Source organism: Sinocyclocheilus grahami, unplaced genomic scaffold (genome assembly GCF_001515645.1).
Source record: "Sinocyclocheilus grahami isolate Dianchi unplaced genomic scaffold, SAMN03320097.WGS_v1.1 scaffold274.1, whole genome shotgun sequence".
Classification (NCBI taxonomy): Eukaryota; Metazoa; Chordata; class Actinopteri; order Cypriniformes; family Cyprinidae; genus Sinocyclocheilus; species Sinocyclocheilus grahami.
In genome coordinates, this window is record NW_015505453.1 from 1,028,382 (window position 1) to 1,052,019 (window position 23,638).

The following is a 23,638-nucleotide window of genomic DNA, read 5'->3' on the forward strand; positions in this document are numbered from 1 at the left end:
TGTTATGTGCGAAAGTTATGTGTGAAAACTTGTTTGTTTATTTGTTTATTTATTAATGAATAATTTTAGTATTAAATGGTAACTTATTTTATTTAATATAGTTGCCAGGGCAACATTTCCATTTGTTTTTAATTTAAATATATTTTCATTTTAATTACGTTTATTTGACCTTTATTATTATTATTATTATTATTATTATTATTATTATTATTACTACATATTTTAATCGTTTGAGCTACTTTAATAATTATTGATAACTACTTATAATACTTAAAATACTTTACTAATACTTTTAATACTTTTGTATTAGATGTTGGTTTGATCATATTGGTAAGTAATAATGCTGAAATTACAAATTTATTGTCTCCAGTGCATAAAAAGATGCAGGACTTTTATTCTAAAACGCCTATTTCCTGTGACCGTCAGGAAACTCATATAAAAAAATTAAAAATAAAAGTGGAGGGTGTCCCGTAAACCCAGCGGCTGTCTTGATGTTATCTGGCCAAATCTCGACGACTTAAAATTCAATCTGGACCGATTTAATGGACAAATAAGGTGAGGGGATCACGCCTCTTCTTTCATAGTAATGCGTAACGCCACCTTTGAAAAACTGCTAAAACAGTACAAATCCGATACTTCGATCAAGCTAAGCTAGGGCTAATTGACACTCCGTTAGCCAGTATGTAAACAGTGAGTCTCGCTCACAGATAAACTGAAACCTTGACCTTATGTGTATTAAACCCATACTGTTTTTTTAACAGTTCTGCCTAAGGAATGTCGCTTCTGTTTGCGCGTAAGCTTTGCATTAGGAATACTCTGGGCCCTTTTAAATTGATTTGCAAACATCACAAGACCTTCTCACCGATAAGCACTTCTTCAGTTTCCAACGTCCATAACATTATTGAGCTGATTTGTGTATATATTTGCCTCACATTTAACTCGCATTTCTATTTTGCTGCATTGTCACATTTCAACATTTTACTCTCCAGAGCAACCAGTTACCCCACTTGAGTACAAGTTATATTATAACTGAACTACACTAAATAGGTCTTAAATGGAAAGCGCTGGAGTTAAATGTCTATGTAAGTCAACGTGTTTTTATTTGTAAAGGAACGTACGTCACATTCCAATAGAGTCAGTGAATTCATTTGTGATGTTTACTATGGGCGTGTGTTGCGCTCATATTGGCTAGTCCAGTGTTTCCCAACCTTTCTTTAGTCGCGGCACCCTTTGGAAATTTTAACAAACTTGTGGCACCCAACAAAATTAATTTTCACAATATTTGAATTACTAACTTCGATATGATAATTTGAAAAGGATAGATATTCAGTACAACAGGGAAGAACTGCAGAATATAATGTCATGCAGATATTTTTAATATTATTAAAAAAAATTTTCCATCAATGGTGGCAATCAGTAGGCTAATTTCTAATGAAAAGACCAATTTATATGAGAGATTTTAATGTAGGCTTTTATACGTGTGTAAACATTATTTAATTACCATTATAACTAGCTATTTCACAATGTTTTGCTCACTCAGTGTTTTTTTTTAATTTTACAGTGGGGTAATTTTGGTGCAGTAGCACGAGATAGCTTGATTTCAAACTTTGAATTTAATAAAAAATGACAAGTAAGCAGTCAGTAATAAAATAAGAACAAATAAAGAAATTAATAATAATAATAGCACAAATAAAAAATAACGACAGACCTTTGAATTAAATAAATTGCTTTTTAGTTTTTCAGGTAGGTCTAACAGTAGGGTTAAGATATTTAACTTTTTTTTTTTTACCAATTATCCAAATAATGTTTAGTCCGAGAAAGCTATTATTATCAGAACACGCGAGCATAACATAGCAGTTAGCAGATCAATGAATGAGAGGGCAGCGTTACCAGAGTTGCCCATTTACCACACCTTGTTACAACACAGTAGGGCTATTGCAGACAGAAACAATACTGTACTACATCGATGTTTCCTGTTGGCTCAATTTTTGAGTGGACTTTGCTGTTCCCATGAGCTTGAATGGTATATAAGTGGAGCGACTGAGCGGAGCACACACACGCATAGAGTGGGATAATACGCAGAGCGTCACACCACGTGAAAGTGAAACCTGAGCGGTGAACTAATTTTCGGCAGCCGGAATTTCGGTGCATCTCTAATTATTGGTGACATCAGAAATGGATATTATATAATAGATGCTTTTTTGAACATTTTAGCAATTTAAAAATATTAAAAAAGAATTTTTTACACGGCACCCCTGCTCTCGACAGATGGCACCATCGACAGATGGGAAACACTGGGCTAGTCATGCTGTTTTCAAGCTTGTTTGCATCGTTCAAACTGCTTGATCTCTAGATAATAATTTTTTTGAAATCATGTTGGCATGTTTTGAATGTTTTTAATCTTTTATTAGTCATTTAATCATTTAGCAGATACTTCCATCCAAATTGACTTCTCGCAGTCAAGTCACCTTTATTTATATAGCATTTAATACAATGACAAAAGCAGCTTCAGTTATAAACAGGTAAATAACAGAATTAGTCTTGCAAACTTCAATTATGAAACAAATGTAAATTTTGCTGTAAAGCAGCTCTAAAAAAGACAGTAGTGTTGTTATTCAGCTCAAGTTCAATTCAGTTCAGTTCATTTACTGAAAAGTCCATCAGTAATGAAACAAGTTCAATTCAGCTATAAGCACCGCATAAACTATGACCGTTTTTTTTCTCCTTAGGGGTACCAGTGCATGCCCAGATACCACAGGAATGGATATCACAAGTCGCTGCACCCTTGGTGACCCCAACAAGCTCCCAGAGGGAGTTCCTCAGCCTGCCAGGATGCCCTACGTCTCCGACAAGCACCCTCGGCAGACCCTCGAGGTCATCAACCTGCTCCGCAAGCACCGAGAGCTGTGCGATGTGGTTTTGGTGGTGGGAGCCAAGAAGATTTATGCACACCGTGTGATCCTGTCCGCCTGCAGCCCCTACTTCAGAGCCATGTTCACGGGGGAACTGGCCGAGAGCCGACAGACGGAAGTCGTGATCCGGGATATCGATGAACGAGCCATGGAGCTGCTCATTGACTTTGCTTATACCTCGCAGGTATGCATTCCTATTGCTGTATGTTCAATATTAAAGTTGCATTAAATGTTCAGCTACTGTACATTTTTATGCTTCGTATTGAAGCTCAATATTAAACTTTAAACCAGCTGACGTAAGTTGTGTGGTGGCCTGCAGGTGACTGTGGAGGAGGGAAATGTGCAGACTTTGCTGCCCGCTGCCTGCTTGTTGCAACTGGCAGAGATTCAGGAAGCCTGCTGTGAATTCCTGAAGCGGCAATTGGACCCCTCGAACTGCTTAGGCATCAGGGCCTTTGCCGACACTCACTCCTGCAGAGAGCTGCTGCGTATTGCTGATAAGTTCACCCAGCATAACTTTCAGGAGGTGATGGCCGACCTCCACACGCCCTCTATTGTGTTGAGAATGAATGTACCATGACTTTGAACTTGAACCTTTTTGTTTCCATTTCTTGTTTTTGCTGTCTTTGTGTAGCACAGGTCTAAATATATTCTCTTTACTAATCATAAGTGATAGTAAGAATTAGGTAACACTTTACAGTAAGTGATTTGGTAACATGAACAACAACATTTTAAAATGTTGACAGTTAAGACATTTATAAGGTTAGTAAAGATTTTTATTTCAAATAAATGCTTTTCTTTTAAACTTTCTATAAAAAAAAAAAATCCTGAAAAAAATGACAGTTTCTACAGAAATATTAAGCAGCACAATTGTTTTCAACTGTGATGATAGATCCTGTAAATTACACACCATTTATATGTAGTCAATATAAATGTTTCTAGTTGTGTTAAATGAAATATTACTTGGGTTAGAATTGACACTGGTCAGAACGTGTGGGAACCCTGTAGAAGCCTCAGTTGTGACTTGTATCTAATTTTAGCCATGCACTCAACTTTTCCATCAGCTAGTTTATGGTTTCCCTGATGACCATGCAACCCTGTTATTTTTGACTCATGGGAGGAACCCCCACTGCTGGTATCAAATGAACACTCTCGTATTTCTTTTAGATTTAAAAGGGTCATATACAGTACCATGGTTTTGACTGTTTTTACAAACAACTGTAATCTGTTTGGTGAAGTAAAAAAAATTAATACATGTCACATTATAATTGTACATGTATACATGTTTTTTGATAATTTCTGCTTTTTAGGTGATGGAGAGTGAAGAGTTCATGCTGCTGCCAGCCAACCAGCTGATAGACATAATCTCCAGTGATGAGCTCAATGTTCGGAGTGAGGAACAGGTGTTTAACGCTGTAATGGCCTGGGTTAAATACAGCATCCAGGAGCGCAGGCCTCAGCTGCCACAGGTCAGATATAAGCGTATAAAACACTAAAGACATACTGCTTATGGTAGAAGCTCATAATGTGTAATAAAACAAAATGCAATAAATCAATGATTAAAACGGGTGTTCTTTTTAATATTATTTTGGAAACGTGATGCATAATTTATTGAATGGAAAGTTCAAAAGAACAGCATTTATTTGAAATGTAAATGTATAACATTATACCTTTTATAACATTATACATGTCTTAACTGTCACTTTTGATCAATTTATAGCATTCCTGCAGAATAAAAGTAATTTCGACATTATATTTCTATAATAAATCTCTTTAATAATGACTAGATGACAGGCTTTTAAATGGTAGTATATATTATCTGGATAAAAAATGGTTCTGTGTAAATCATTGCATCAATGAGATAAATAATTCATAAGACCTCTCATCTGTTTTGTCATGGCAACAGGTTCTACAACATGTGCGTCTTCCCCTTTTGAGCCCAAAGTTTCTGGTTGGGACGGTGGGTTCAGATCCTCTGATCAAGAGTGATGAGGAGTGTAGGTGCGTGTGAACAGTCCATTTTAAAGTAAAGTTTTTGTTAATGGGTGAAGACCCTCATCAATGCCCCTTTTGCCAGAGTCCAATATCTCTGAAGCATATTTTAATAGACTCTGATGGGTTTAACTACTGTAGGTATATTTACTTTTCAGTTAATTATGAATTTTTTTTAATAAAGTGAGACCAGACTTCGTTTAATAATAAAAAAAAACACTTTTATATTTGTGTATTTATTTATTTATTTAAAAAAAATTGATTTACATGTATTTATTTTTATTTTTCATTTGTCTCTCGCCTTGAATATACCGTAATAGTTGACATAGTGCTCAGTTATAAACAAACAGTAATGTATTTTGAGGATTTTGTACTTTAATCATGCTATTCAAACTGAATATAATATTCTATAAATATATAAAACCTTTTTGGAGGGTCTTGCAAAATTATAGGTCACCTTGATCTTTTGTCTTGTCTTGCTTGGTTTACAGCCATTTGCAATCAATCTGTACCATTAAAATATGTTTTTAATTCTCTATTAACATTTAGATGTAAAATTTCCATTTCATTCTCTAAACTGTGACAGCATAGATTAATCAACACTTTTTCGTCCTATAGGGACTTGGTTGATGAAGCCAAGAACTACCTCCTGCTACCCCAAGAGCGCCCCCTAATGCAGGGACCTCGAACCCGACCCAGAAAGCCTATCCGTTGTGGAGAAGTACTGTTTGCTGGTGGGTGTTTTAGTAGCTATATCTTAGTTTCATTGGTTGTTTTTTTTTGTTTGCTTTCCAAGATTTTCCCTTTGCACATCAAACTTCTGTTTGTGTGACTCAGTGGGAGGTTGGTGCAGTGGTGATGCTATCTCAAGCGTTGAGCGCTACGACCCTCAGACCAATGAGTGGAGGATGGTGGCGTCCATGAGCAAACGGCGCTGTGGAGTTGGTGTCAGTGTTCTGGATGATCTGTTGTATGCAGTTGGCGGACACGACGGCTCATCTTATCTCAATAGTGTGGAGAGGTGCTGCTTGATTGATTAATGTGTTTACCATGCTTCTAGAATCTAATGAATGAATCCTCACAGGATGAAATACATTAAATTAATTATGGATGAAAAATTTTACTCAGCATTTCTGCCCTCTGCTGGCTTTGTCAGGTATGATCCTAAGACTAACCAGTGGAGCAGTGACGTCGCCCCTACTAGCACCTGCAGGACCAGTGTGGGTGTTGCTGTATTAGGAGGGTATCTGTATGCCGTGGGAGGTCAGGATGGTGTTTCCTGTCTCAACATTGTAGAAAGGTACATACAAATATCGAAATTGGCATGGCTTGGAGTTTTCTTTAAGAGGGATTTAATGAGATATATATATATATATATATATATTTTTTTTTTTTAAAGGTATGATCCGAAAGAAAATAAGTGGACTCGTGTTGCCTCGATGAGTACCAGGCGGTTGGGTGTAGCTGTAGCTGTATTAGGAGGTTTTCTTTACGCAGTAGGCGGTTCAGATGGCACATCACCACTAAACACAGGTAAATACTGGAAGATGTAGAAGCAGAACTCCGTAATATTGGAGTCAGTTCAAAGTGATCAGATATTGCTGTGTTTGTACTTAATATTTGATGTGTCTTCTATTTCTTAGAATAAATGCAGCTGAGGAGTGTTTTGACATTTTTATGATTAAAGTATTGGATATTATTATTCAATAAAAGAACATTACTGTATTGGCGTTAAAACTTTGAAGTTGTCCGTTCGGTAGTTTGAAGTTTCAGTAGTTGTAGTTAATACAAGCACCAAATTTAATAAACGTTGGAACTTTTTGTGAAACTTCTCAGTACTACAGCAAAAAAAAAAAAAGCTATTCCATGCACTTTCTTGTTAAGTTAAATATAGGGTTGGGTATTGTTTTAATTTTATTAATTCCAATTCTGATTCCGATTCTTCTCGATACCCAGTTTCAATTCCAATGTGGTTAAAAAAATCTATCAAAATCAAAAGTCAAACATTTAGATATCAAAAACATTTATTCTGTGTTTCTTTTTGTAAAACATTTTAATTGCTGTTGAATACCATGAACAAAAATCAGCCGGCTACAGAAAAAAACATTAAGAGCTGTTTGTGTGCAAAATAGAGCTGTACGAATCTGGATAAATTGAGACTTTTCATTAATTAATTAAATTTTTTTTAATGGAGGTTGTAGTTCTCTTACAATTCTGAAGAAAAACAAATAGCCAGCTAAACAAAATCTCATGGAATTTATGAATGGAATGGTTCAATGACTCACTCAAGATTTACTTGTTTCATTACTGGATGAGTCAGGGTTTTGAATGAATCTCTTGAATGAATGATTCAAAGACAAATACATTTTTAACAGCTGCTTTTCGCCACGTAATTTTTTTTAAAATTTTACGACAAGTATCCGATTCACTTTGCACTTTAACTTAGCTGTGCACTATAGACACTCCTGCACAATGGTCAGTTTACATAGTCGCACTCAGCCACCTAATGTGTGCGCTAGGGACACTCTGTGCAAATGCACATTATTTAACATGATATAGTCTGCTCTGAGCCACCTCAACTGTGCATTTCTTACGTTACTATTTTACATTTCTACCTCATGTTACTGCTCTTGTTATGTTTCCTGTTGTCATGAACACATCTATACTTGTTTGTCAGTGTCTTGGACCTTGGTCCGTCAGAAACGACATTTCGCTCTTCTGTATACTGTGTATGTGGAAGAATGACAAAGTTGTGTTGAGAAGAGACTTTTGTCAAAAATATTTACAAAATCTTACTGACTCCAAGTGGTTAAATGTAGTGTTGATTGCGGAATTTCAGATATTATAAAGCACATGCAGAATATTTATTGTGATTTTGTTGGCAGTGGAGCGGTATAACCCTCAAGAGAACCGCTGGCATACAGTGGCACCCATGGGTACCCGTCGGAAACACCTGGGCTGTGCCGTATACCAGGATATGATCTACTCTGTGGGCGGCAGAGACGATACCACGGAACTGAGCAGCGCAGAGCGATACAATCCCAGAACCAATCAGTGGTCACCTGTGGTCGCAATGACGTCCAGAAGAAGTGGGGTATGTGAATCTTTGAACTTGTTTCAGCCTCTTAAAAAAATAATTGCCCAGCAAATTAATTCTCTCTGTTGTTCTAGGTTGGTTTAGCAGTAGTAAATGGCCAGTTGATGGCAGTTGGAGGATTTGACGGTACCACATACCTAAAAACTATAGAAGTCTATGATCCTGATGCCAACACATGGAGGTATGTTATGGAAGAAAAATAATGCCATGTCTTTGAAACAAAAAAGCTTGTTGCATAGCACTAACTGAAAAAATAATGCTTTGCATTAACAGTGCTTGCATTTTAATGTCTTGTATTTCCAGGGCTTGCATTTTAGGTCCTGAAATTTAACATAGTTGTCTATTTAAGCTGTGAATATTTCAATTAAAAATATTTCACACACATTTTCATAATTAAAAATTCAATAATTCATATTCACCTTCCAGAATTCACTTCCAAAATATTCAATTTGTTTAAAAATACGATGTATAATATTCGACAGGCAAATTTCGGTCCATTTTATTTCACTTTCCAAATTCGCTTCCACAAATTCAGTGGTTATAATTCGACAGAAAATTCGGCATTGCACATCCGGGAGCTGCAGGAATAGCAGTAGAGCACCAATGCATGATCTCCAGCTGCTGTCAGTCGCTCACCAGCAGGTGGCGCAAGCAGCTGTTAATGAAGACCAAAGCAACAGGTGGATTAAGTCACTCATTCACAAAAACTGATTTGCAGAAATGGAGCAAGCGCCAAGTAGAAGTTTTGATTATCGGGGCCAGTATAAACATGTGGAAAAGCTGATTGTGTGTATGTTTAATTCAACATCTTTGCTGTTTCCCGTAGCCTACATGTAAGCAGCTTTCTCTACCACATAGGAGATTATAATGCTATTTTACCCAATGCTGATGTACAGAACTAACATTACATCTGAGGAAGACATGTTGCTTAGTATCATGGCTTGTGACGCTGTGCTGTAATACTGTGGTTACCCTCATACTTCACACTCCAGGATTCACCCAACGACTCGTAACGCGCCTCAGTGAACTAAAACAGTGATATAAGACCTCAGATCTCAGAAAAAGTTTTACTGATGATGCGAACTATACCAACAGTTAAGCAGATGTAGAATATGAACGAACGCACAAGGTTTCACGCAGTTTCCCTCAGAAATCTTTTAAAGAAAACGCATTATGCGGCTCAGTAAGTGCACAAATGCAACGACAGCTATCAAAAGACCAAACTCAGATCTTACTGTTGATGCAAACTACAAACAGGCAGATGAGGATATGAACGCAAGTTACAAAACGCGCAAAACTGCATGTTAAACATTTCCAATAAAGAAAACACTTAACGTAGTTTATTGCCTCAAGACAATGATAAATAATTAAATTCGGCACCTAATTAATAATATACTGTATATTATGTAGCTTACATTTAAGCAGATGAGCCCGGAATATGAGCCCACAACCTACAAAGTTTCATCAAACCATTTTTTTCTCCCATAGAAAACCAAGTGCGGTAGTTTTAGGTTTGATATTCGCTGCATATTCGCCTAGGCTGCTTTAGGGACCGTCTGCAAATTTACCTCACAGTACAAAACGAAGTCCAAATATTTATTAAAATTTATGTTTACATTAAATGAATAATTTACTCAAACTGACTAAATAAATATTGCCAATAACGCGCCTTAGATAATACTTTCCCCAAGTATGTACACTACACAAATATTTAAGAAAAAAATTACAGTAATTCACCAAAATGGGGTTTTTCGTGTTCCAAATGTTGCATGTTACTAGTGACCAGACTGACTTACTACAGTTGAAATTTTGCCAATATCTTCCTCACTGTATATACAGTATATAATTATTCTTAAGAAATTACTGTAATTCACAAAGATTTTTTTTTATGTTCCAAAGGTTGTAGTGCATTCCTAGTGACTAGACTGACTTGCATAGGTGACATTTTGCTAATACCTCCCTTACTTATTTTATACTACAACCTTTGGAACATGAAAAATCCCTTTTGGGTTCCTACAGATTTTTTAAAATTTGTTTTAAATAATTGTGAATGGTGCATACAGTAAGGGAGATATTACAGTCTTGTAACTAGCAACGTACTACAACCAGTGGAACATGAAAAAACCCTTTTGGTGAATTACTGTAGTTTTTTAAAAATATATTTGTGTACTGTACATACCGTAAGGGAGATATTGGCAAAATCTAACCTGTAGTAAGTTAGTCTTGTATCTAGCAATGTACTACAATATTGGAACATGAAAAAACCCTTTCCATCTTTTATATGTAAATAATTGTGTACTGTACAGATATGAATGGAGGTATTGGCAAAATCTCACCTGTAGTAAATCACTATGAGCAATACGAGTTTTACAATTTGACAGTGTGTGTTTTTAAATGTTAAAAGTCATTTTAATTAAAATACATTGGACGTTTTAACCCAGTCGGTGGAATTGCCAGATGGTCCCTTGCGTGCAATAGCGTTTCAATGCTTTCTCCGGTTTAAATTTGCAGCAATAATACACCTAGGCGGTTTTGAACTCCTATTTTTGTCAATATAAAGTGGTTGCATATTGTTAAAACTAATCGTGGTATTGATATCTTTGTAGGACTGTTGACTCTATAGATCAATGGTAAGGGAAAGCAATTATAAAGAAAATGCAGCGCGTTGCATTCTTCTGACCTCATTTGCTTGCCTGTATATAGTTCGCATAATCATCAATAAAGTGTATTCTGAGATCTTATAATATAAAGTGGTTGCATATTGTTAAAACTAATCGTGGTATTGATAACTTTGTAGGACTGTTGACTGACTCTATAGATCAGTGCGTGGTAAGGGAAAGCAGTTATAAAGAAAATGCAGCGCGTTGCATTCTTCTGACCTCATTTGCTTGCCTGTATATAGTTCGCATAATCATCAATAAAGTGTATTCTGAGATCTTATATCGCTGTATTAGTTCACTGAGGCGCGAGTCGTTGGGGAATCCTGGAGTGTGAAGTATGAGGGTAACCACAGTATTACAGCACAGCGTCGCACAAGCCATGATACAAGTAAAGGAAACTAAGCAACATGTCTTCCTCAGATGTAATGTTAGTTCTGTACATCAGCATTGGGTAAAATAGCATTATAATCTCCTATGTGGTAGAGAAAGCTGCTTACATGTAGGCTACGGGAAACAGCAAAGATGTTGAATTAAACATACACACAATCAGCTTTTCCACATGTTTATACTGGCCCCGATAATCAAAACGTCTACTTGGCGCTTGCTCCATTTCTGCAAATCAGTTTTTGTGAATGAGTGACTTAATCCACCTGTTGCTTTGGTCTTCATTAACAGCTGCTTGCGCCACCTGCTGGTGAGCGACTGACAGCAGCTGGAGATCATGCATTGGTGCTCTACTGCTATTCCTGCAGCTCCCGGATGTGCAGTGTCGAATTTTCTGTCGAATTATAACCACTGAATTTGTGGAAGCGAATTTGGAAAGTGAAATAAAATGGACCGAAATTTGCCTGTCGAATATTATACATCGTATTTTTAAACAAATTGAATATTTTGGAAGTGAATTCTGGAAGGTGAATATGAATTATTGAATTTTTATTTATGAAAATGTGTGTGAGATATTTTTAATTGAAATATTCACAGCTTAAATAGACAACTATGTTAAATTTCAGGACCTAAAATGCAAGCCCTGGAAATACAAGGCATTAAAATGCAAGCACTGTTAATGCAAAGCATTATTTTTTCAGTTAGTGCTATGCAACAAGCTTTTTTGTTTCAAAGACATGGCATTATTTTTCTTCCATAGTATGTACACTACTGTTTTTTATTTTTTGTATCAGGGTTTCCACAAAAACATTAAGCGGCAGCAAAATTGTTTTCAACATTGATAAGAAATTCTTCAAAAAGTCTGGAAAAATTCAGCTTTGCATTTTACATTTTAAAATGCATGAAAATAGAAAACGGTTATTTTAAATTTTCATATTTCAAAATATTGCTGTTTTTACTGTTTTTGATCAAATAATTGGTGATATTAAAAATCGTATTACCTCAAGCTTTTGACTTGAATCATATGTGACCCTGGAGCACAAAACCAGTCTTAAGTCGCTGGGGTATATTTGTAGCAATAACCAAAAACACATTGTATGGGTCAAAATGATCGATTTTTCTTTTATGCCAAAAATCATTAGGATATTAAGTAAAGATCATGTTCCATGAAGATATTTTGTAAATTTCGTACTGTAAATATATCAAAACTTAATTTTTGATTAGGAATATGCATTGCAAAGAACTTCATTTGGACAACTTTAAAGGCGATTTTCTCAATATTTAGATTTTTTGCACCTTCAGATTCCAGATTTTCAAATAGTTGCATCTCTGCCAAATATTGTCCTATCTTAACAAACCATACATCAGTGGAAAGCTTATTTATTCTGCTGTATAAATCTCAATTTTGAAAAATTGACACTTAAGACTGGTTTTGTGGTCCAGGGTCACCTATTCAAATCATAGGTGATTTTCCAGTCACTGATTGTTTTTGCTGGGTTTTTTTTCTTTCCCCAAGGCTCTATGGAGGAATGAACTACAGGAGGTTGGGAGGTGGCGTTGGTGTAATAAAAATGACTCACTGTGAATCACATATATGGTAACACCTACAGTATTCATCTCTCAGATGCCTCACCATAGCTCGTGCCTCATAGAGACATTGTACATCATACAAGAGGAAAGCCTGTTAAAAACTGAGTATTATACAGTTACTGAGATGGCAAAGGAACCATCTCCTGAAGCTGCTCCGAGGAGACTCACCTGGCCATAGAGCATCACTCCATTTTGTTTTTACATTTGGTTTCTCTTTCATACTTGAGAATACCCAAAGGCAATGTTTTGAAGAGAGAAACAGCAGCCGGAAAAGCATCAGCCAGAGCGTTTGTTTATCTGGAAGGAACTAGGCTTCTGCCGGTCTATTTGACTGCATTGAAGAATAACTACAGTAACCTGAAACGCACGTCACTGGGGATTGGTGTGAATGACGCTCGTTCTTATGAGCAAATGTTTCCCTGATTGATGTTCTAGTCTGAATTGGATGCACTGTGATATCTTTACCATTTCTTTAAGTTTAGGTTTTTATAATGAGTTGTACACTGAGCATTAACTGTTCCTCTGCATTTTACCAGATGTAAGCAGATTAGATTTTTTTTCTCTCTCTTTCTTTGGTGTACTGAAAATGCAGTCCCTCCTGAAACATTGCAATCTAATGAAGGCTGTAAAAGAAGAAAATAAGTTATTTTTGAAGCAGTCAAAAACAGGTTTGACACTATCAATTTGTTTACTTTTATACAACGAATGCATCAATGAACCAGTCCATGCACTTTAATCCACTAGAGTTTTTCTATTAAAGTTTGTATTATTTTTTTTTTTAAATATATATATATTGTTGGATGTATTGTTTTATGCAAGTATGGAGACACAAGATAAAAATTGATTTTTCATAATCTGAAATTTTAGAAAAAACTAACCGGTTTGCAGTAGTAGCCTGCACGTATGTTCAGAAACTTAATGTAGAGCTTGTTACAGAATATGAGATGAATCTCTTTGAATTGTTACAACTGCCCTTACTTTTTTTAAATGAACAGGACCGTTATGTGTTCTAATCTTGGTATTGAAAAATGGTTACAAAGTATATCTTCCATGATCTTATTTAATTTTAAAGATGCACAACTGTCTACACATTTCAAAACATTGAAAGTTGAAATAAAATATCCAAAGAAAAATAATCCAAATGTTTTCAGTCATTGAAATGGTGTTTATTGGTGATCAACCTTTTCCATGAGGTTTAGATCAGTGGTTCTCAACCTTCTTTATTCTGCACTCTAAAAAATGCTGGGTTAAAAAGGGACAACCCCAGCTATTGGGTTGTTTTGACCCTGCGGTCGGGTTCAAAACAACCCAATAGCTGGGGGTGTCCCTTTTTAAACCCAGCAATTTTTTAGAGTATGAGACCCCCACCCCCGTTCAAGACAATATTTTCTCTGGTACTTCTGCTGTAATGATGACAAAGTAGCTGGTTTTCAAACATTTTTATTACCGAAACTAGGAGCATCAATAGATTTTAATAATCAATAGAATTACCTCAATTTCAAGAACTCTGGTCTTCGCATTTAACATGTTTGTATAGTCATTTTTAGCATTTAACTTATAAGCCCCCTGTTTGAGAACCACTGATTTAGACTCCTTGAATTTAAATGTCCATTTTGGAGATCTCTTAAAATATAAAAAGAAAATTCAACTTAGATTTGTGCTTAATTGAGAGACAAGGTAACTCGGAATTCAAATACATTTTGTTTTGCACATCTTAGGTCCTTTTCTGATGTAAATGCTTAAATGAAGGGTGTTTTGAATATACACCAACAACAACAGTAATATGCAACAACACAAACAGTCCGTTTAAATCAATTACAAATAAGAAACCAATCACATCTACGAACTACCATTAGAACACAAACTTCTGCTTGCCTGTGCTACCTGCATGCTTTGTAAAATGTTATACATTTAGATTCTGACATCGTTGGCACTGCTAGCAAAACGTAATCAAATAATTACAGAGGCCCTGAGACAAATCAACCAAAATTAAGCCACTATTCATTTGGTAAAGATAACAAATACCCCCAAGTGATTTGCACACTTTAAAAGGTTTGTATAAAATATAAACATATGTTACAATATACTAATAGACATATTATTAATGCCTATTTGTGTGAACTATTTATAAGAACCTATACATGTAGTAGTAATACATTTACACATAGTTGATAATCAGGTTTATTTGTGATAAATGAGTTGAATCACATTAATGTAAGCCTAAGACTGATATGTTATTTGTCTTGATAAAACTCTAGCAAGTTAAAGAAAAGAAAACAGGCATCCGAAAACAGAATAAAAAGTTAAATTTTTAAAAGCTGGAAAACAAACAGACATATTTTACAGCACAAAAAAAACAAATATGAGACAATAAGCTTTAAAAGATATCAAAGTTTAGAAAAAAAAACAACAACCAAAAAACGTATTTACAAATCTAAATAAAAAGCAGACTTTAGGTTGGCATTTTCAAAAGAGCAGATTCTGTCAGCAGGGTAAGTAAGGTGGTGATGTAGTCACCGTTTCCAATCTGAAAGAGAGAAAAATTAAGTTACACAAACAAATATGAATGCAACCCACGCTGTATATACAATGAATAGATATGACACATAACAATTACCTTGATTTTCCCATCAAGATGTGCTGATCCCAGAGCGGTAGATACTTTTACGAGTGTACCAGCAGACAGGTAGATCTTAAAGTGTCGAAAAAAATGAGTCTCCAGCCCGTTGATGAAAGACTGGACCTCTTTAATATCAATCTTGTCGTCTGTACTCTCCTCTGGGTGAATGCTGTTCCAGAGCTCCCACGCATCCTGTGGGTTAACTGTATACGAGACATCCAGGGGTGGCTGTGTCGGAAGGCTCCAGGCCAGTTTCAGATACCTGATATTGCAGGTGGAATGGCAACCAGTCCACAGAGCAGCCAGCCAGTTGAGAGTGGTGGAGTTTAAAGCCAAAGAACCAAAGTTGCAATCAAACGCCCTCTCGAACCAGGATTTAACCAGGGTTGTAAGAGACTCCGGTCCGCTTGTGCAAAACAGAGGTAAGCTGACAAAATCAGGAGGCAGTGACCTCAGGTACTCCGGATCACCATTGACGCACGTGAGCCAACCGCGCCAGACAACCTTCGGTGCATCTGCAGCTGCAGCAAATACCGGTTTGGACTGGATCTGAGGGAGTAAGAGAAAAATTTACACGAATGTGGCATATTTATATGCTTCCATTCAAAAGTTTGATCGGTAAGACTTTTTGAAAAGGGGTCTCATATGAAGAAGTCTCTTATGTTTGTCAAGGCTGCATTTATTTGATACAAAATACAGTAAATATTGTGAAATATTATTATTTAAAATAATCTTTATTTTAATATTTATTTTCAAATGTAATTTAATCCTGCGATGGCAAAGCTGAATTCTAAGCACCCATTACTCCAGTCTTTCTTTCAGAAATGATTCTAATATGCTGATTAGGTGCTCAAGAAAGAAGTTCTTATTATTATCAATGTTAAAAACAGTTGTGCTGCCTAATAGTATTGTAGAACAGCTAATTTTTTTTTTCAGGATTCTTTGATGAATTTTAAGTTTGTGTAGCAATGTCAATGTATCGTGACATCAATTTAATGCATTATACCGATTAAAAAACATTTCTGAACCCAAACTTTTCACATGACCCTTTAGAAAGGATTCTAAAATGCTGATTTGGTCCTAAAGAGTTATTATGGTTGAAAACTGGGTTGCTGCTTAATATTTTTATTTTTGTGAAAACCATGATGCATCTTTTCAAGATTCAGTGATGAATAGGAAGAAAAGCATTTGTTGCAACATAAATGTGTTACTTTTGATCAATTTAATGCACGGGTGGGCAAACTTGGCCCTTCCAGGTCACTTTCCTTCAGAGTTTAGCTCCAACTCTAATTAAACACACCTGAACCAGCTCATCATTGTCTTCAAGACTACTAGAAGGCTACAGGCAGGGGAGTTTTATCAGGGTTGGATCAAATCTCTGCAGGAAAGTGGCCTGGAAGGGCCAAGTTTGCCCATCACTGATTTAATGCACCCTAGCTGAAAAGCATTTATTTCTTAAAACAAAAATGAACTAATTACCAGCCTGTTCAGGCTTAACTTACCTGAATGAAAACAGTCTCAGCATCCTCATCGGTCTCAGCCAGTCCAAGAACTGCAGTAAATGTCACCTTAAATCCCACTTCTAACCCGACTTCAACTGCAACTCCTTGCTGTTTCTCTGCTGCGATGAAGGCTGCGAGGTGTTTGGAATATGATTTCAGTTGTGTATGTCTGAAGTGATGCAAAGGGGTGACGTAGGACAGCTTCCACTCATTTTTCACCAGAAGAGCGATATGCTCAGGGTCAACCTTATTCTGTAGAAAAAAATAAAGACATTTGACACTCAATCCACTCATCATATTCAATATATACTCATATTCACTCAATCATATTGAGATATTGAATGAGTCTTTTGAGTCCATGATCTCTTACAGTGATGAGTTGAGATCTGGCAGCCCCTCTACTGGTTGGGATCTTCAAGACTGTTAAATGTCCTGGTGTTTGCCAGAAATATGAGGGTGCTTCCACACAGCTCCGACCATAACTTTTGCTTCTACGAGTAACGGGTCTGCTGGCGGGAGTGTTGACGGCACTGCATGGGTAAGTTAATACAAGCAACAGATATAGTTATTTATAACGACTCTACTACTAATGGAACCAACAATGATCAACAACTTCTGTTTTAATGACAAAATATGTTATATGTCGTAAGTGTACGCTTACAATACACTAAAGTTTGGGGGTTTAAACCATTTAATCAAACAACTTAATCAGAAAACTTCAGACCACCGCTACTATTAGCATTTCGCTAAACCAGTGCATGATCCATTTTCGTTGTATTAAGCGAGACGCGCATTACGTGTTGTGATTCAAATAAAAATTCTGCGAGACAAACCGTTTTACGTTTACAATCCTAAATCTGTCATACCTGCCTCTCCCCTCCATGATGAACAAAAACACACCGAGCCAAAAAGAAAAAAAGCAGGAAGAGGATTTGAACATCCCGCTTTCCCGTCGTGCAATGGGGCGGGGCAGGAATACTAATCGATTGCTGCTAGTAAGAGTAATATGCATCACATATTTCTACATTTAGTCGACTCTACATCATATTTACCAAGATAAGCAAATGGTGTTGATAGACTTAATGCTACATACATATAACAAACGTTATTTATTGTCATGTTACAAAAACAATACATCGGCTAGTTCTAATTTGATTAGTTATGTCACAGCATTCAATGCGCCGGAGGGACTGTAGCACACGGATACAGTTCACAACTGTCATAATTCAGAATGTCAGTGAAAAGTCACATGGATTAAGATTTTTTTATTTAATTCAGTTATTTTTATACGCTATGTGAGGCAAATTGTATAGGTGTTTGTATTCTGTTGACCGACGTAGGTATAAGATTAAGGAAAGGAGAGAAAAACAAAGGTGACCGTCAGTCTTGCATTCATTGCAATGGTGTAACTGCATTTATAGATCTAGACTCGCGTACACTATGAAGACATAAACAAAACATACACAATTATGTGACAGCTCTGAGAAGTGTCTTTTTATTTGGTAAAGACAACAGAATACATTTAGCCAGAGACACCACGACCTCGCATACAGGACGATGGCAAACAAACACAGATTCTTTTTTCTTAGATCAGCCCAGCAGGTATTGAGATGTCTGTATAGCAGAAGATCAGTACCTTCCATCAGTCATATGTATTTAACAAAACCATCTCTACCTCCAAAGTCGTTAGCATGGGCTCATAACTTCTCCAGAAACTGCTCTACTTACTCATCAGGTAATGTGACCTTCATTAAACTAGACAGTGCATTTGTAATAGCCTTTATTCAGTATGTTAAGTGTGATATTTCTAATCTGTTTTGTGTCTTGTAGGTCAAAGCAGCTTGAGAAGCCACACATGTGGAGAATTGTGTTGGAGTCATGTAGATGAAGAGGTTACTTTATGTGGCTGGGTTCAGTACTTGAGGTATGAGACACAATGCTTATTCTTTCAAAAACTCACTGAGCCACATCACTATATCAGACAGACATATCTGTACTTGGCTCTTTAGGCAAGATCTTTTTGTGATCTTGAGAGACTTCAGTGGATTGGTGCAAATTCTTATCCCACAGGATGAGGTAGCAATACACTTTTATTACATATTTTATGTCTGATCATTTAATTCTGGTGCTGCTACCAACATATGTTGGTTCATTTGTTGCAGTAACATTTTCTCGCCATTACTGTATATTTTTCTTTGACACTTTATTTCTTTAGTCTAAATCTGAATTGAAGAATGCTTTTCTTGGTCTCACTGTGGAGTCCGTCATCATGGTTAAAGGAAGGGTCAGGCGTAGACCAGAGGGACAGGAGAATAAGGTCTGTTCATATGCACAATAAAGAGAAAAGTATGACTCTGTGTTCAGGGTGACGTATGTGTAAAATTGTAATTTTTATTCAATATTAGAAAATGTCCACAGGAGAAATTGAGGTCTGTGCTGAGAGCATGGAGGTGTTGAATACCTGCCGAAAGCTGCCGTTTGAAATTAAAGAATTTGTCAAAGTAAGTAAAAATAATTTTGACTATATAAAAAAGTGTTGCATGTATAAAATTTCGAAATGCATTATGTCGTAGTTCTAGTTTTGCCTACAGTAGTTCTAGAGTGAATCTCACAAAGAACATAACATGGTCATATTTCCCTACAAAATCAAGTGGGAAAAAAATGAATACCATTCAAAAGTTTGGGTTAAAGTCTCACCAAATGCTGTGTTTATTGTTTTTGTCTTTTACAGTAAACAGTAATACTGTGAAATATTATTACAAATTAAAACCACTGTTTTCTATTTTAATATATTTTAAAATGTAATTTATTCTTGTGATGACAGCTGAATATTCAGCAGCCATTACTTCAGTTTTAAGTGTCACATGATGCTTCAGAAATCATAATATGCTGATTTGGTGCTCAAGAAACATTTCTTATTATCTATGTTAAAAACAGTTTTGCTGCTTATATTTTTGTGGAAAACAGGATACATTTATTTCCGGATTCTTGAATGAATAGGAAGTTCAAAAGGACTATATATATATGTTTTTTTTTAAATGTAAAACTGTTTAACTATTGGCTGCTACTTTTTATCAGTTTATCACTTTTGATTCAGTGTCATGAAAATTGTTACAATGAAAAAAAACTTAATTGGCCGAAAAAAATGAATACCATTCAAAAGTTTGGGTTAAAGTCTCACCAAATGCTGTGTTTATTGTTTTTGTCTTTTACAGTAAACAGTAATACTGTGAAATATTATTACAAATTAAAACCACTGTTTTCTATTTTAATATATTTTAAAATGTAATTTATTCTTGTGATGACAGCTGAATATTCAGCAGCCATTACTTCAGTTTTAAGTGTCACATGATGCTTCAGAAATCATAATATGCTGATTTGGTGCTCAAGAAACATTTCTTATTATCTATGTTAAAAACTGTTTTGCTGCTTATATTTTTGTGGAAAACAGGATACATTTATTTCCGGATTCTTGAATGAATAGGAAGTTCAAAAGGACTATATATATATGTTTTTTTTTATGTAAAACTGTTTAACTATTGGCTGCTACTTTTTATCAGTTTATCACTTTTGATTCAGTGTCATGAAAATTGTTACAATGAAAAAAAACTTAATTGGCTTAAGAATGTGAAAATGTGAAAGTGTTTCTTGCCAGTGTTTGTGAAATTCAACCTATGTCATTTACCGTGGAATAACCAATGAATTTCATTCCAGATGGATGTTCTTTTCATTATTTATTTGAGGTTATGAATTGCATAGAGTAACACTTTGTTGTCCAAGTAGGACAAAACATGTTTAATTATAATTCTTATGTTCACCTTGAAGAAATCTGAAGTCCTCCGGATGCAGTATCGGTATCTTGATCTTCGGTCGCCCAGGATGCAGTACAATTTAAGACTGAGATCACAAATGGTGATGAAAATGAGGGAGTTCCTTTGCAATTTGCATGGTGAGGATTTACAGTGGCATTTTCATACTTGTACATACATCTGTTAATGTACTGGAATACTCACTGAACATTACCTGTCTTTTCCCAAGGATTTGTGGATGTGGAAACACCAACATTGTTTAAGAGAACACCAGGGGTAAATATTTTTTTCTGTATAAACCAAGTGCCATTCTTATAACCAAAATATAAGGCAAGGTGCTAATTCAGATACAAACTATTTTTGTTTCATAGAAATCGTTGCACATTTAATCAATATGGAATTGTTAAGAAAAATATATACATGCATAATATGTGCTTGCAATTCAAATGCACTCCAAATTAGGGCTGCACGATAAATATCGCACAATATTTAATGTGCATCTCGTCAGTAAAGCCAGTTCTGTAATCAGAGGTAAATCTCTACACGTGCATGCTTTCACGTGGAGCAGCATTAACTACACACAGCTGTTGTTCACAGACAAGCTGCGCAAAACCACGATCATATTTTGCGCAGCTTGTCTGTGAACAACGGCTCAGTTTAGTTAATGCTGCTCCACGTGAAAGCACGCGATAGTTATCGTGCAGCCCTACTCCAAATGACTTCTGGAATTCAGAAACGTGGCCATGAGTGTTTATTTATTTGTTAACTTTGTTAAACTTCCAACATTGTAAATTGCACTCATAAAAACGAAATACAAAGATAATACCTGCTGAGCCAAATCCAAAGAATGAGAGAAAGTATGAATGCAGAATGTAGCTTGACTAAGCGAAGCATAAAACGTTTTGCAATTGCAGAAAGGTTGCATTTATGAGAGCTTATTTTACACTGCACAATGCTTCTATAGTGACTCATGCTTCTGTTTCTTGTCTCCTGCAAGACACCCCTGTAAGGCTTGCCCAAACATCAACAAAATACAGCTGGTGCAAATCGTTACCCAAAAATTTGTGAGCAATCACATCACTCTGGTTTCTTGACTAAGCGAAGCATAAAACGTTTTGCAATTGCAGAAAGGTTGCATTTATGAGAGCTTATTTTACACTGCACAATGCTTCTATAGTGACTCATGCTTCTGTTTCTTGTCTCCTGCAAGACACCCCTGTAAGGCTTGCCCAAACATCAACAAAATACAGCTGGTGCAAAATATTGCCAAATCGTTACCCAAAAATTTGTGAGCAATCACATCACTCTGGTTTCTTCTCTCTGGCTTTGTTGTTCTAAGAACTTTTACATCTGTTTTCAGCGAATGGACTTTTAAAACTTTTAAAGCTTTGATACATGTGTATGAGCGTCTTAATGCTACTCACTTTATCTTGGTAGCCCCGCTGTTACTGTACACTTCAGTTTGCAGAATAAATTAGCAAACTGAAGCTCGTCATGTGACATGGCAGCCACAATAACACTGTATAACTGATATAGGCTTATGTTTTATTTAATTTTTTTCCTTTTTATTCAAAATATTTCCAAACGTGTTAACTATATCAGGAAATATCTTGATTCTCAAACATGTGTAAGTAAATGCGTTTTGCACCAGATTGTTATTTGATCTATAATGGGTGATGGGCAAAGTTGAGTAATAGTGTAATCTATTAACTACACATAAAAACCTGACTTTTTACTTAAGTACCAGATATAGGTGTCATGCCATAAAATATTTTTAATACGACTGACTTTGTATTTAATGTGAATTTAATGACAATATTGTAAGTTACTATATATAACATTTTCATTTTACAGAGAGCAAAGAACATTTACATTATCAAAAAACATTTTCACGTCAGTCTAGCCAGAGTTCAGGCACTCTCAAAAACTCCCATTTAAATCACAGAAGCTGTTTACACTCTGAAATGAATATCTTAACATTTGTACGCTCATCTGCACTTTGTTATTTATAATTCAGTCAGCGAAAACTGAACAAAAAGTGATGACTCATCTGAACGCCTCTGATTGGCCATTGCATTCATAAGCTCAACAGAATCGTGTGTGATTGGTTATAATGCAGCACTGTATAAACGCGTCTGTCTCTGGCTCAGCGCCAGCCAAAAAGCGTGAACGTAGATTTGAATTTAGTAGCTGAAGCTGTGCCGCACTGAACGATCTAATCACACCAGTGTGATTGTATCAAATATAAAAAATATTATTCGGCTATTTTTTGTCTTTTGGAAGCTGCATTTAAAATCCACTTGGCTCAGAAATCTGAGGCGGCACGTGCTCCCTCACTTTGAATGGGCATGACGCCTCTGAATAGCTTAAATATGAAAACCCAGATTTTTACATTTGGAGGTGTTAAATAACCTTCTATCCTACATAGGAGGACTTCTCTGAATACAAAACCCATCTATGTTTTAAAAAGAAGTGTAGATAGATAGATAGATCCCACCCAGAGGCGGACAAAGTACTCAACTCCATTACTTGAGTGAAAGTACAGATACTGCTGGTCAAATATTACTCCATTACAAGTAAAAGTTGTAAAGACAGATTTTTACTTAAGTAAAAGTACAGAAGTACTTGCTTTTACTTAAGTACCAAAAGTAAATTTCCTTTTTTATGTCAATGCACTGTTTTATTGTCGTACATAATACTTGCAATACTTCTGAAGTAACTTAGAATACATTACATACCTGCTGAATACACTGACTAGCTTGTAGTATCTTTGGAATAAAGAGCTTTTAGAATGTTAAAAACCTTTGGGGGAAAAAACCCCATAAATAAATGAATATTTAACACCCCTACCCACCCCCACAAAAACAGGATGGTAGTGATCTCACACAGCTCTGACAGTGTGTGCACACATCTATGTGTAACCATTCATCCACATTTGAAACAGAGTGGACAGTGAAATCCTGTAAATACAGAGTGATAAAAAAGAAAGAAAAATCAAACCTGCTTTAAAACCCAGCAACACAACTATAGCTGTATAACTTTACAACAGCAGCACTGCTTTAACAAAAAAGC

At 35.8% G+C, this 23,638-nt stretch overlaps 3 protein-coding genes across 3 annotated transcripts in view; 2 read left to right on the top strand and 1 right to left on the bottom strand.

Moving 5' to 3' along the window:
• The first annotated feature begins 432 nt into the window (after positions 1-432).
• klhl20 (kelch-like family member 20) lies at positions 433-13,744 on the top strand. The gene is made up of 12 exons (XM_016291621.1): positions 433-555; positions 2,730-3,096; positions 3,232-3,438; positions 4,223-4,381; positions 4,819-4,913; positions 5,523-5,638; positions 5,742-5,925; positions 6,061-6,204; positions 6,304-6,437; positions 7,790-7,998; positions 8,076-8,182; positions 12,562-13,744. The coding sequence occupies exons 2-12, from the start codon at positions 2,761-2,763 to the stop codon at positions 12,644-12,646; spliced, it is 1,776 nt and encodes a 591-aa protein (XP_016147107.1). The 5' UTR covers positions 433-555; positions 2,730-2,760; the 3' UTR covers positions 12,647-13,744.
• Positions 13,745-15,023: 1,279 nt separating this feature from the next.
• LOC107599910 (centromere protein L-like) lies at positions 15,024-17,710 on the bottom strand. The gene is made up of 5 exons (XM_016291631.1): positions 17,624-17,710; positions 17,128-17,287; positions 16,758-17,009; positions 15,253-15,804; positions 15,024-15,162 (listed from the first exon to the last, which is right to left on the bottom strand). Exons 1-5 carry the CDS (start codon positions 17,695-17,697, stop codon positions 15,088-15,090), a joined length of 1,113 nt encoding a protein of 370 aa, XP_016147117.1. The 5' UTR covers positions 17,698-17,710; the 3' UTR covers positions 15,024-15,087.
• A 239-nt stretch (positions 17,711-17,949) lies between these two features.
• Positions 17,950-23,638, top strand: part of LOC107599907 (aspartate--tRNA ligase, mitochondrial-like) — a 20,458-nt gene continuing 14,769 nt past the window's right edge. The window contains exons 1-8 of the mRNA XM_016291627.1: positions 17,950-18,359; positions 18,441-18,492; positions 18,588-18,681; positions 18,767-18,833; positions 18,973-19,074; positions 19,163-19,258; positions 20,583-20,706; positions 20,796-20,842. Of these exons, the coding sequence (XP_016147113.1) occupies positions 18,315-18,359; positions 18,441-18,492; positions 18,588-18,681; positions 18,767-18,833; positions 18,973-19,074; positions 19,163-19,258; positions 20,583-20,706; positions 20,796-20,842 (627 nt within the window). The 5' untranslated portion in view covers positions 17,950-18,314. The remainder of the gene's footprint in view (positions 18,360-18,440; positions 18,493-18,587; positions 18,682-18,766; positions 18,834-18,972; positions 19,075-19,162; positions 19,259-20,582; positions 20,707-20,795; positions 20,843-23,638) is intronic.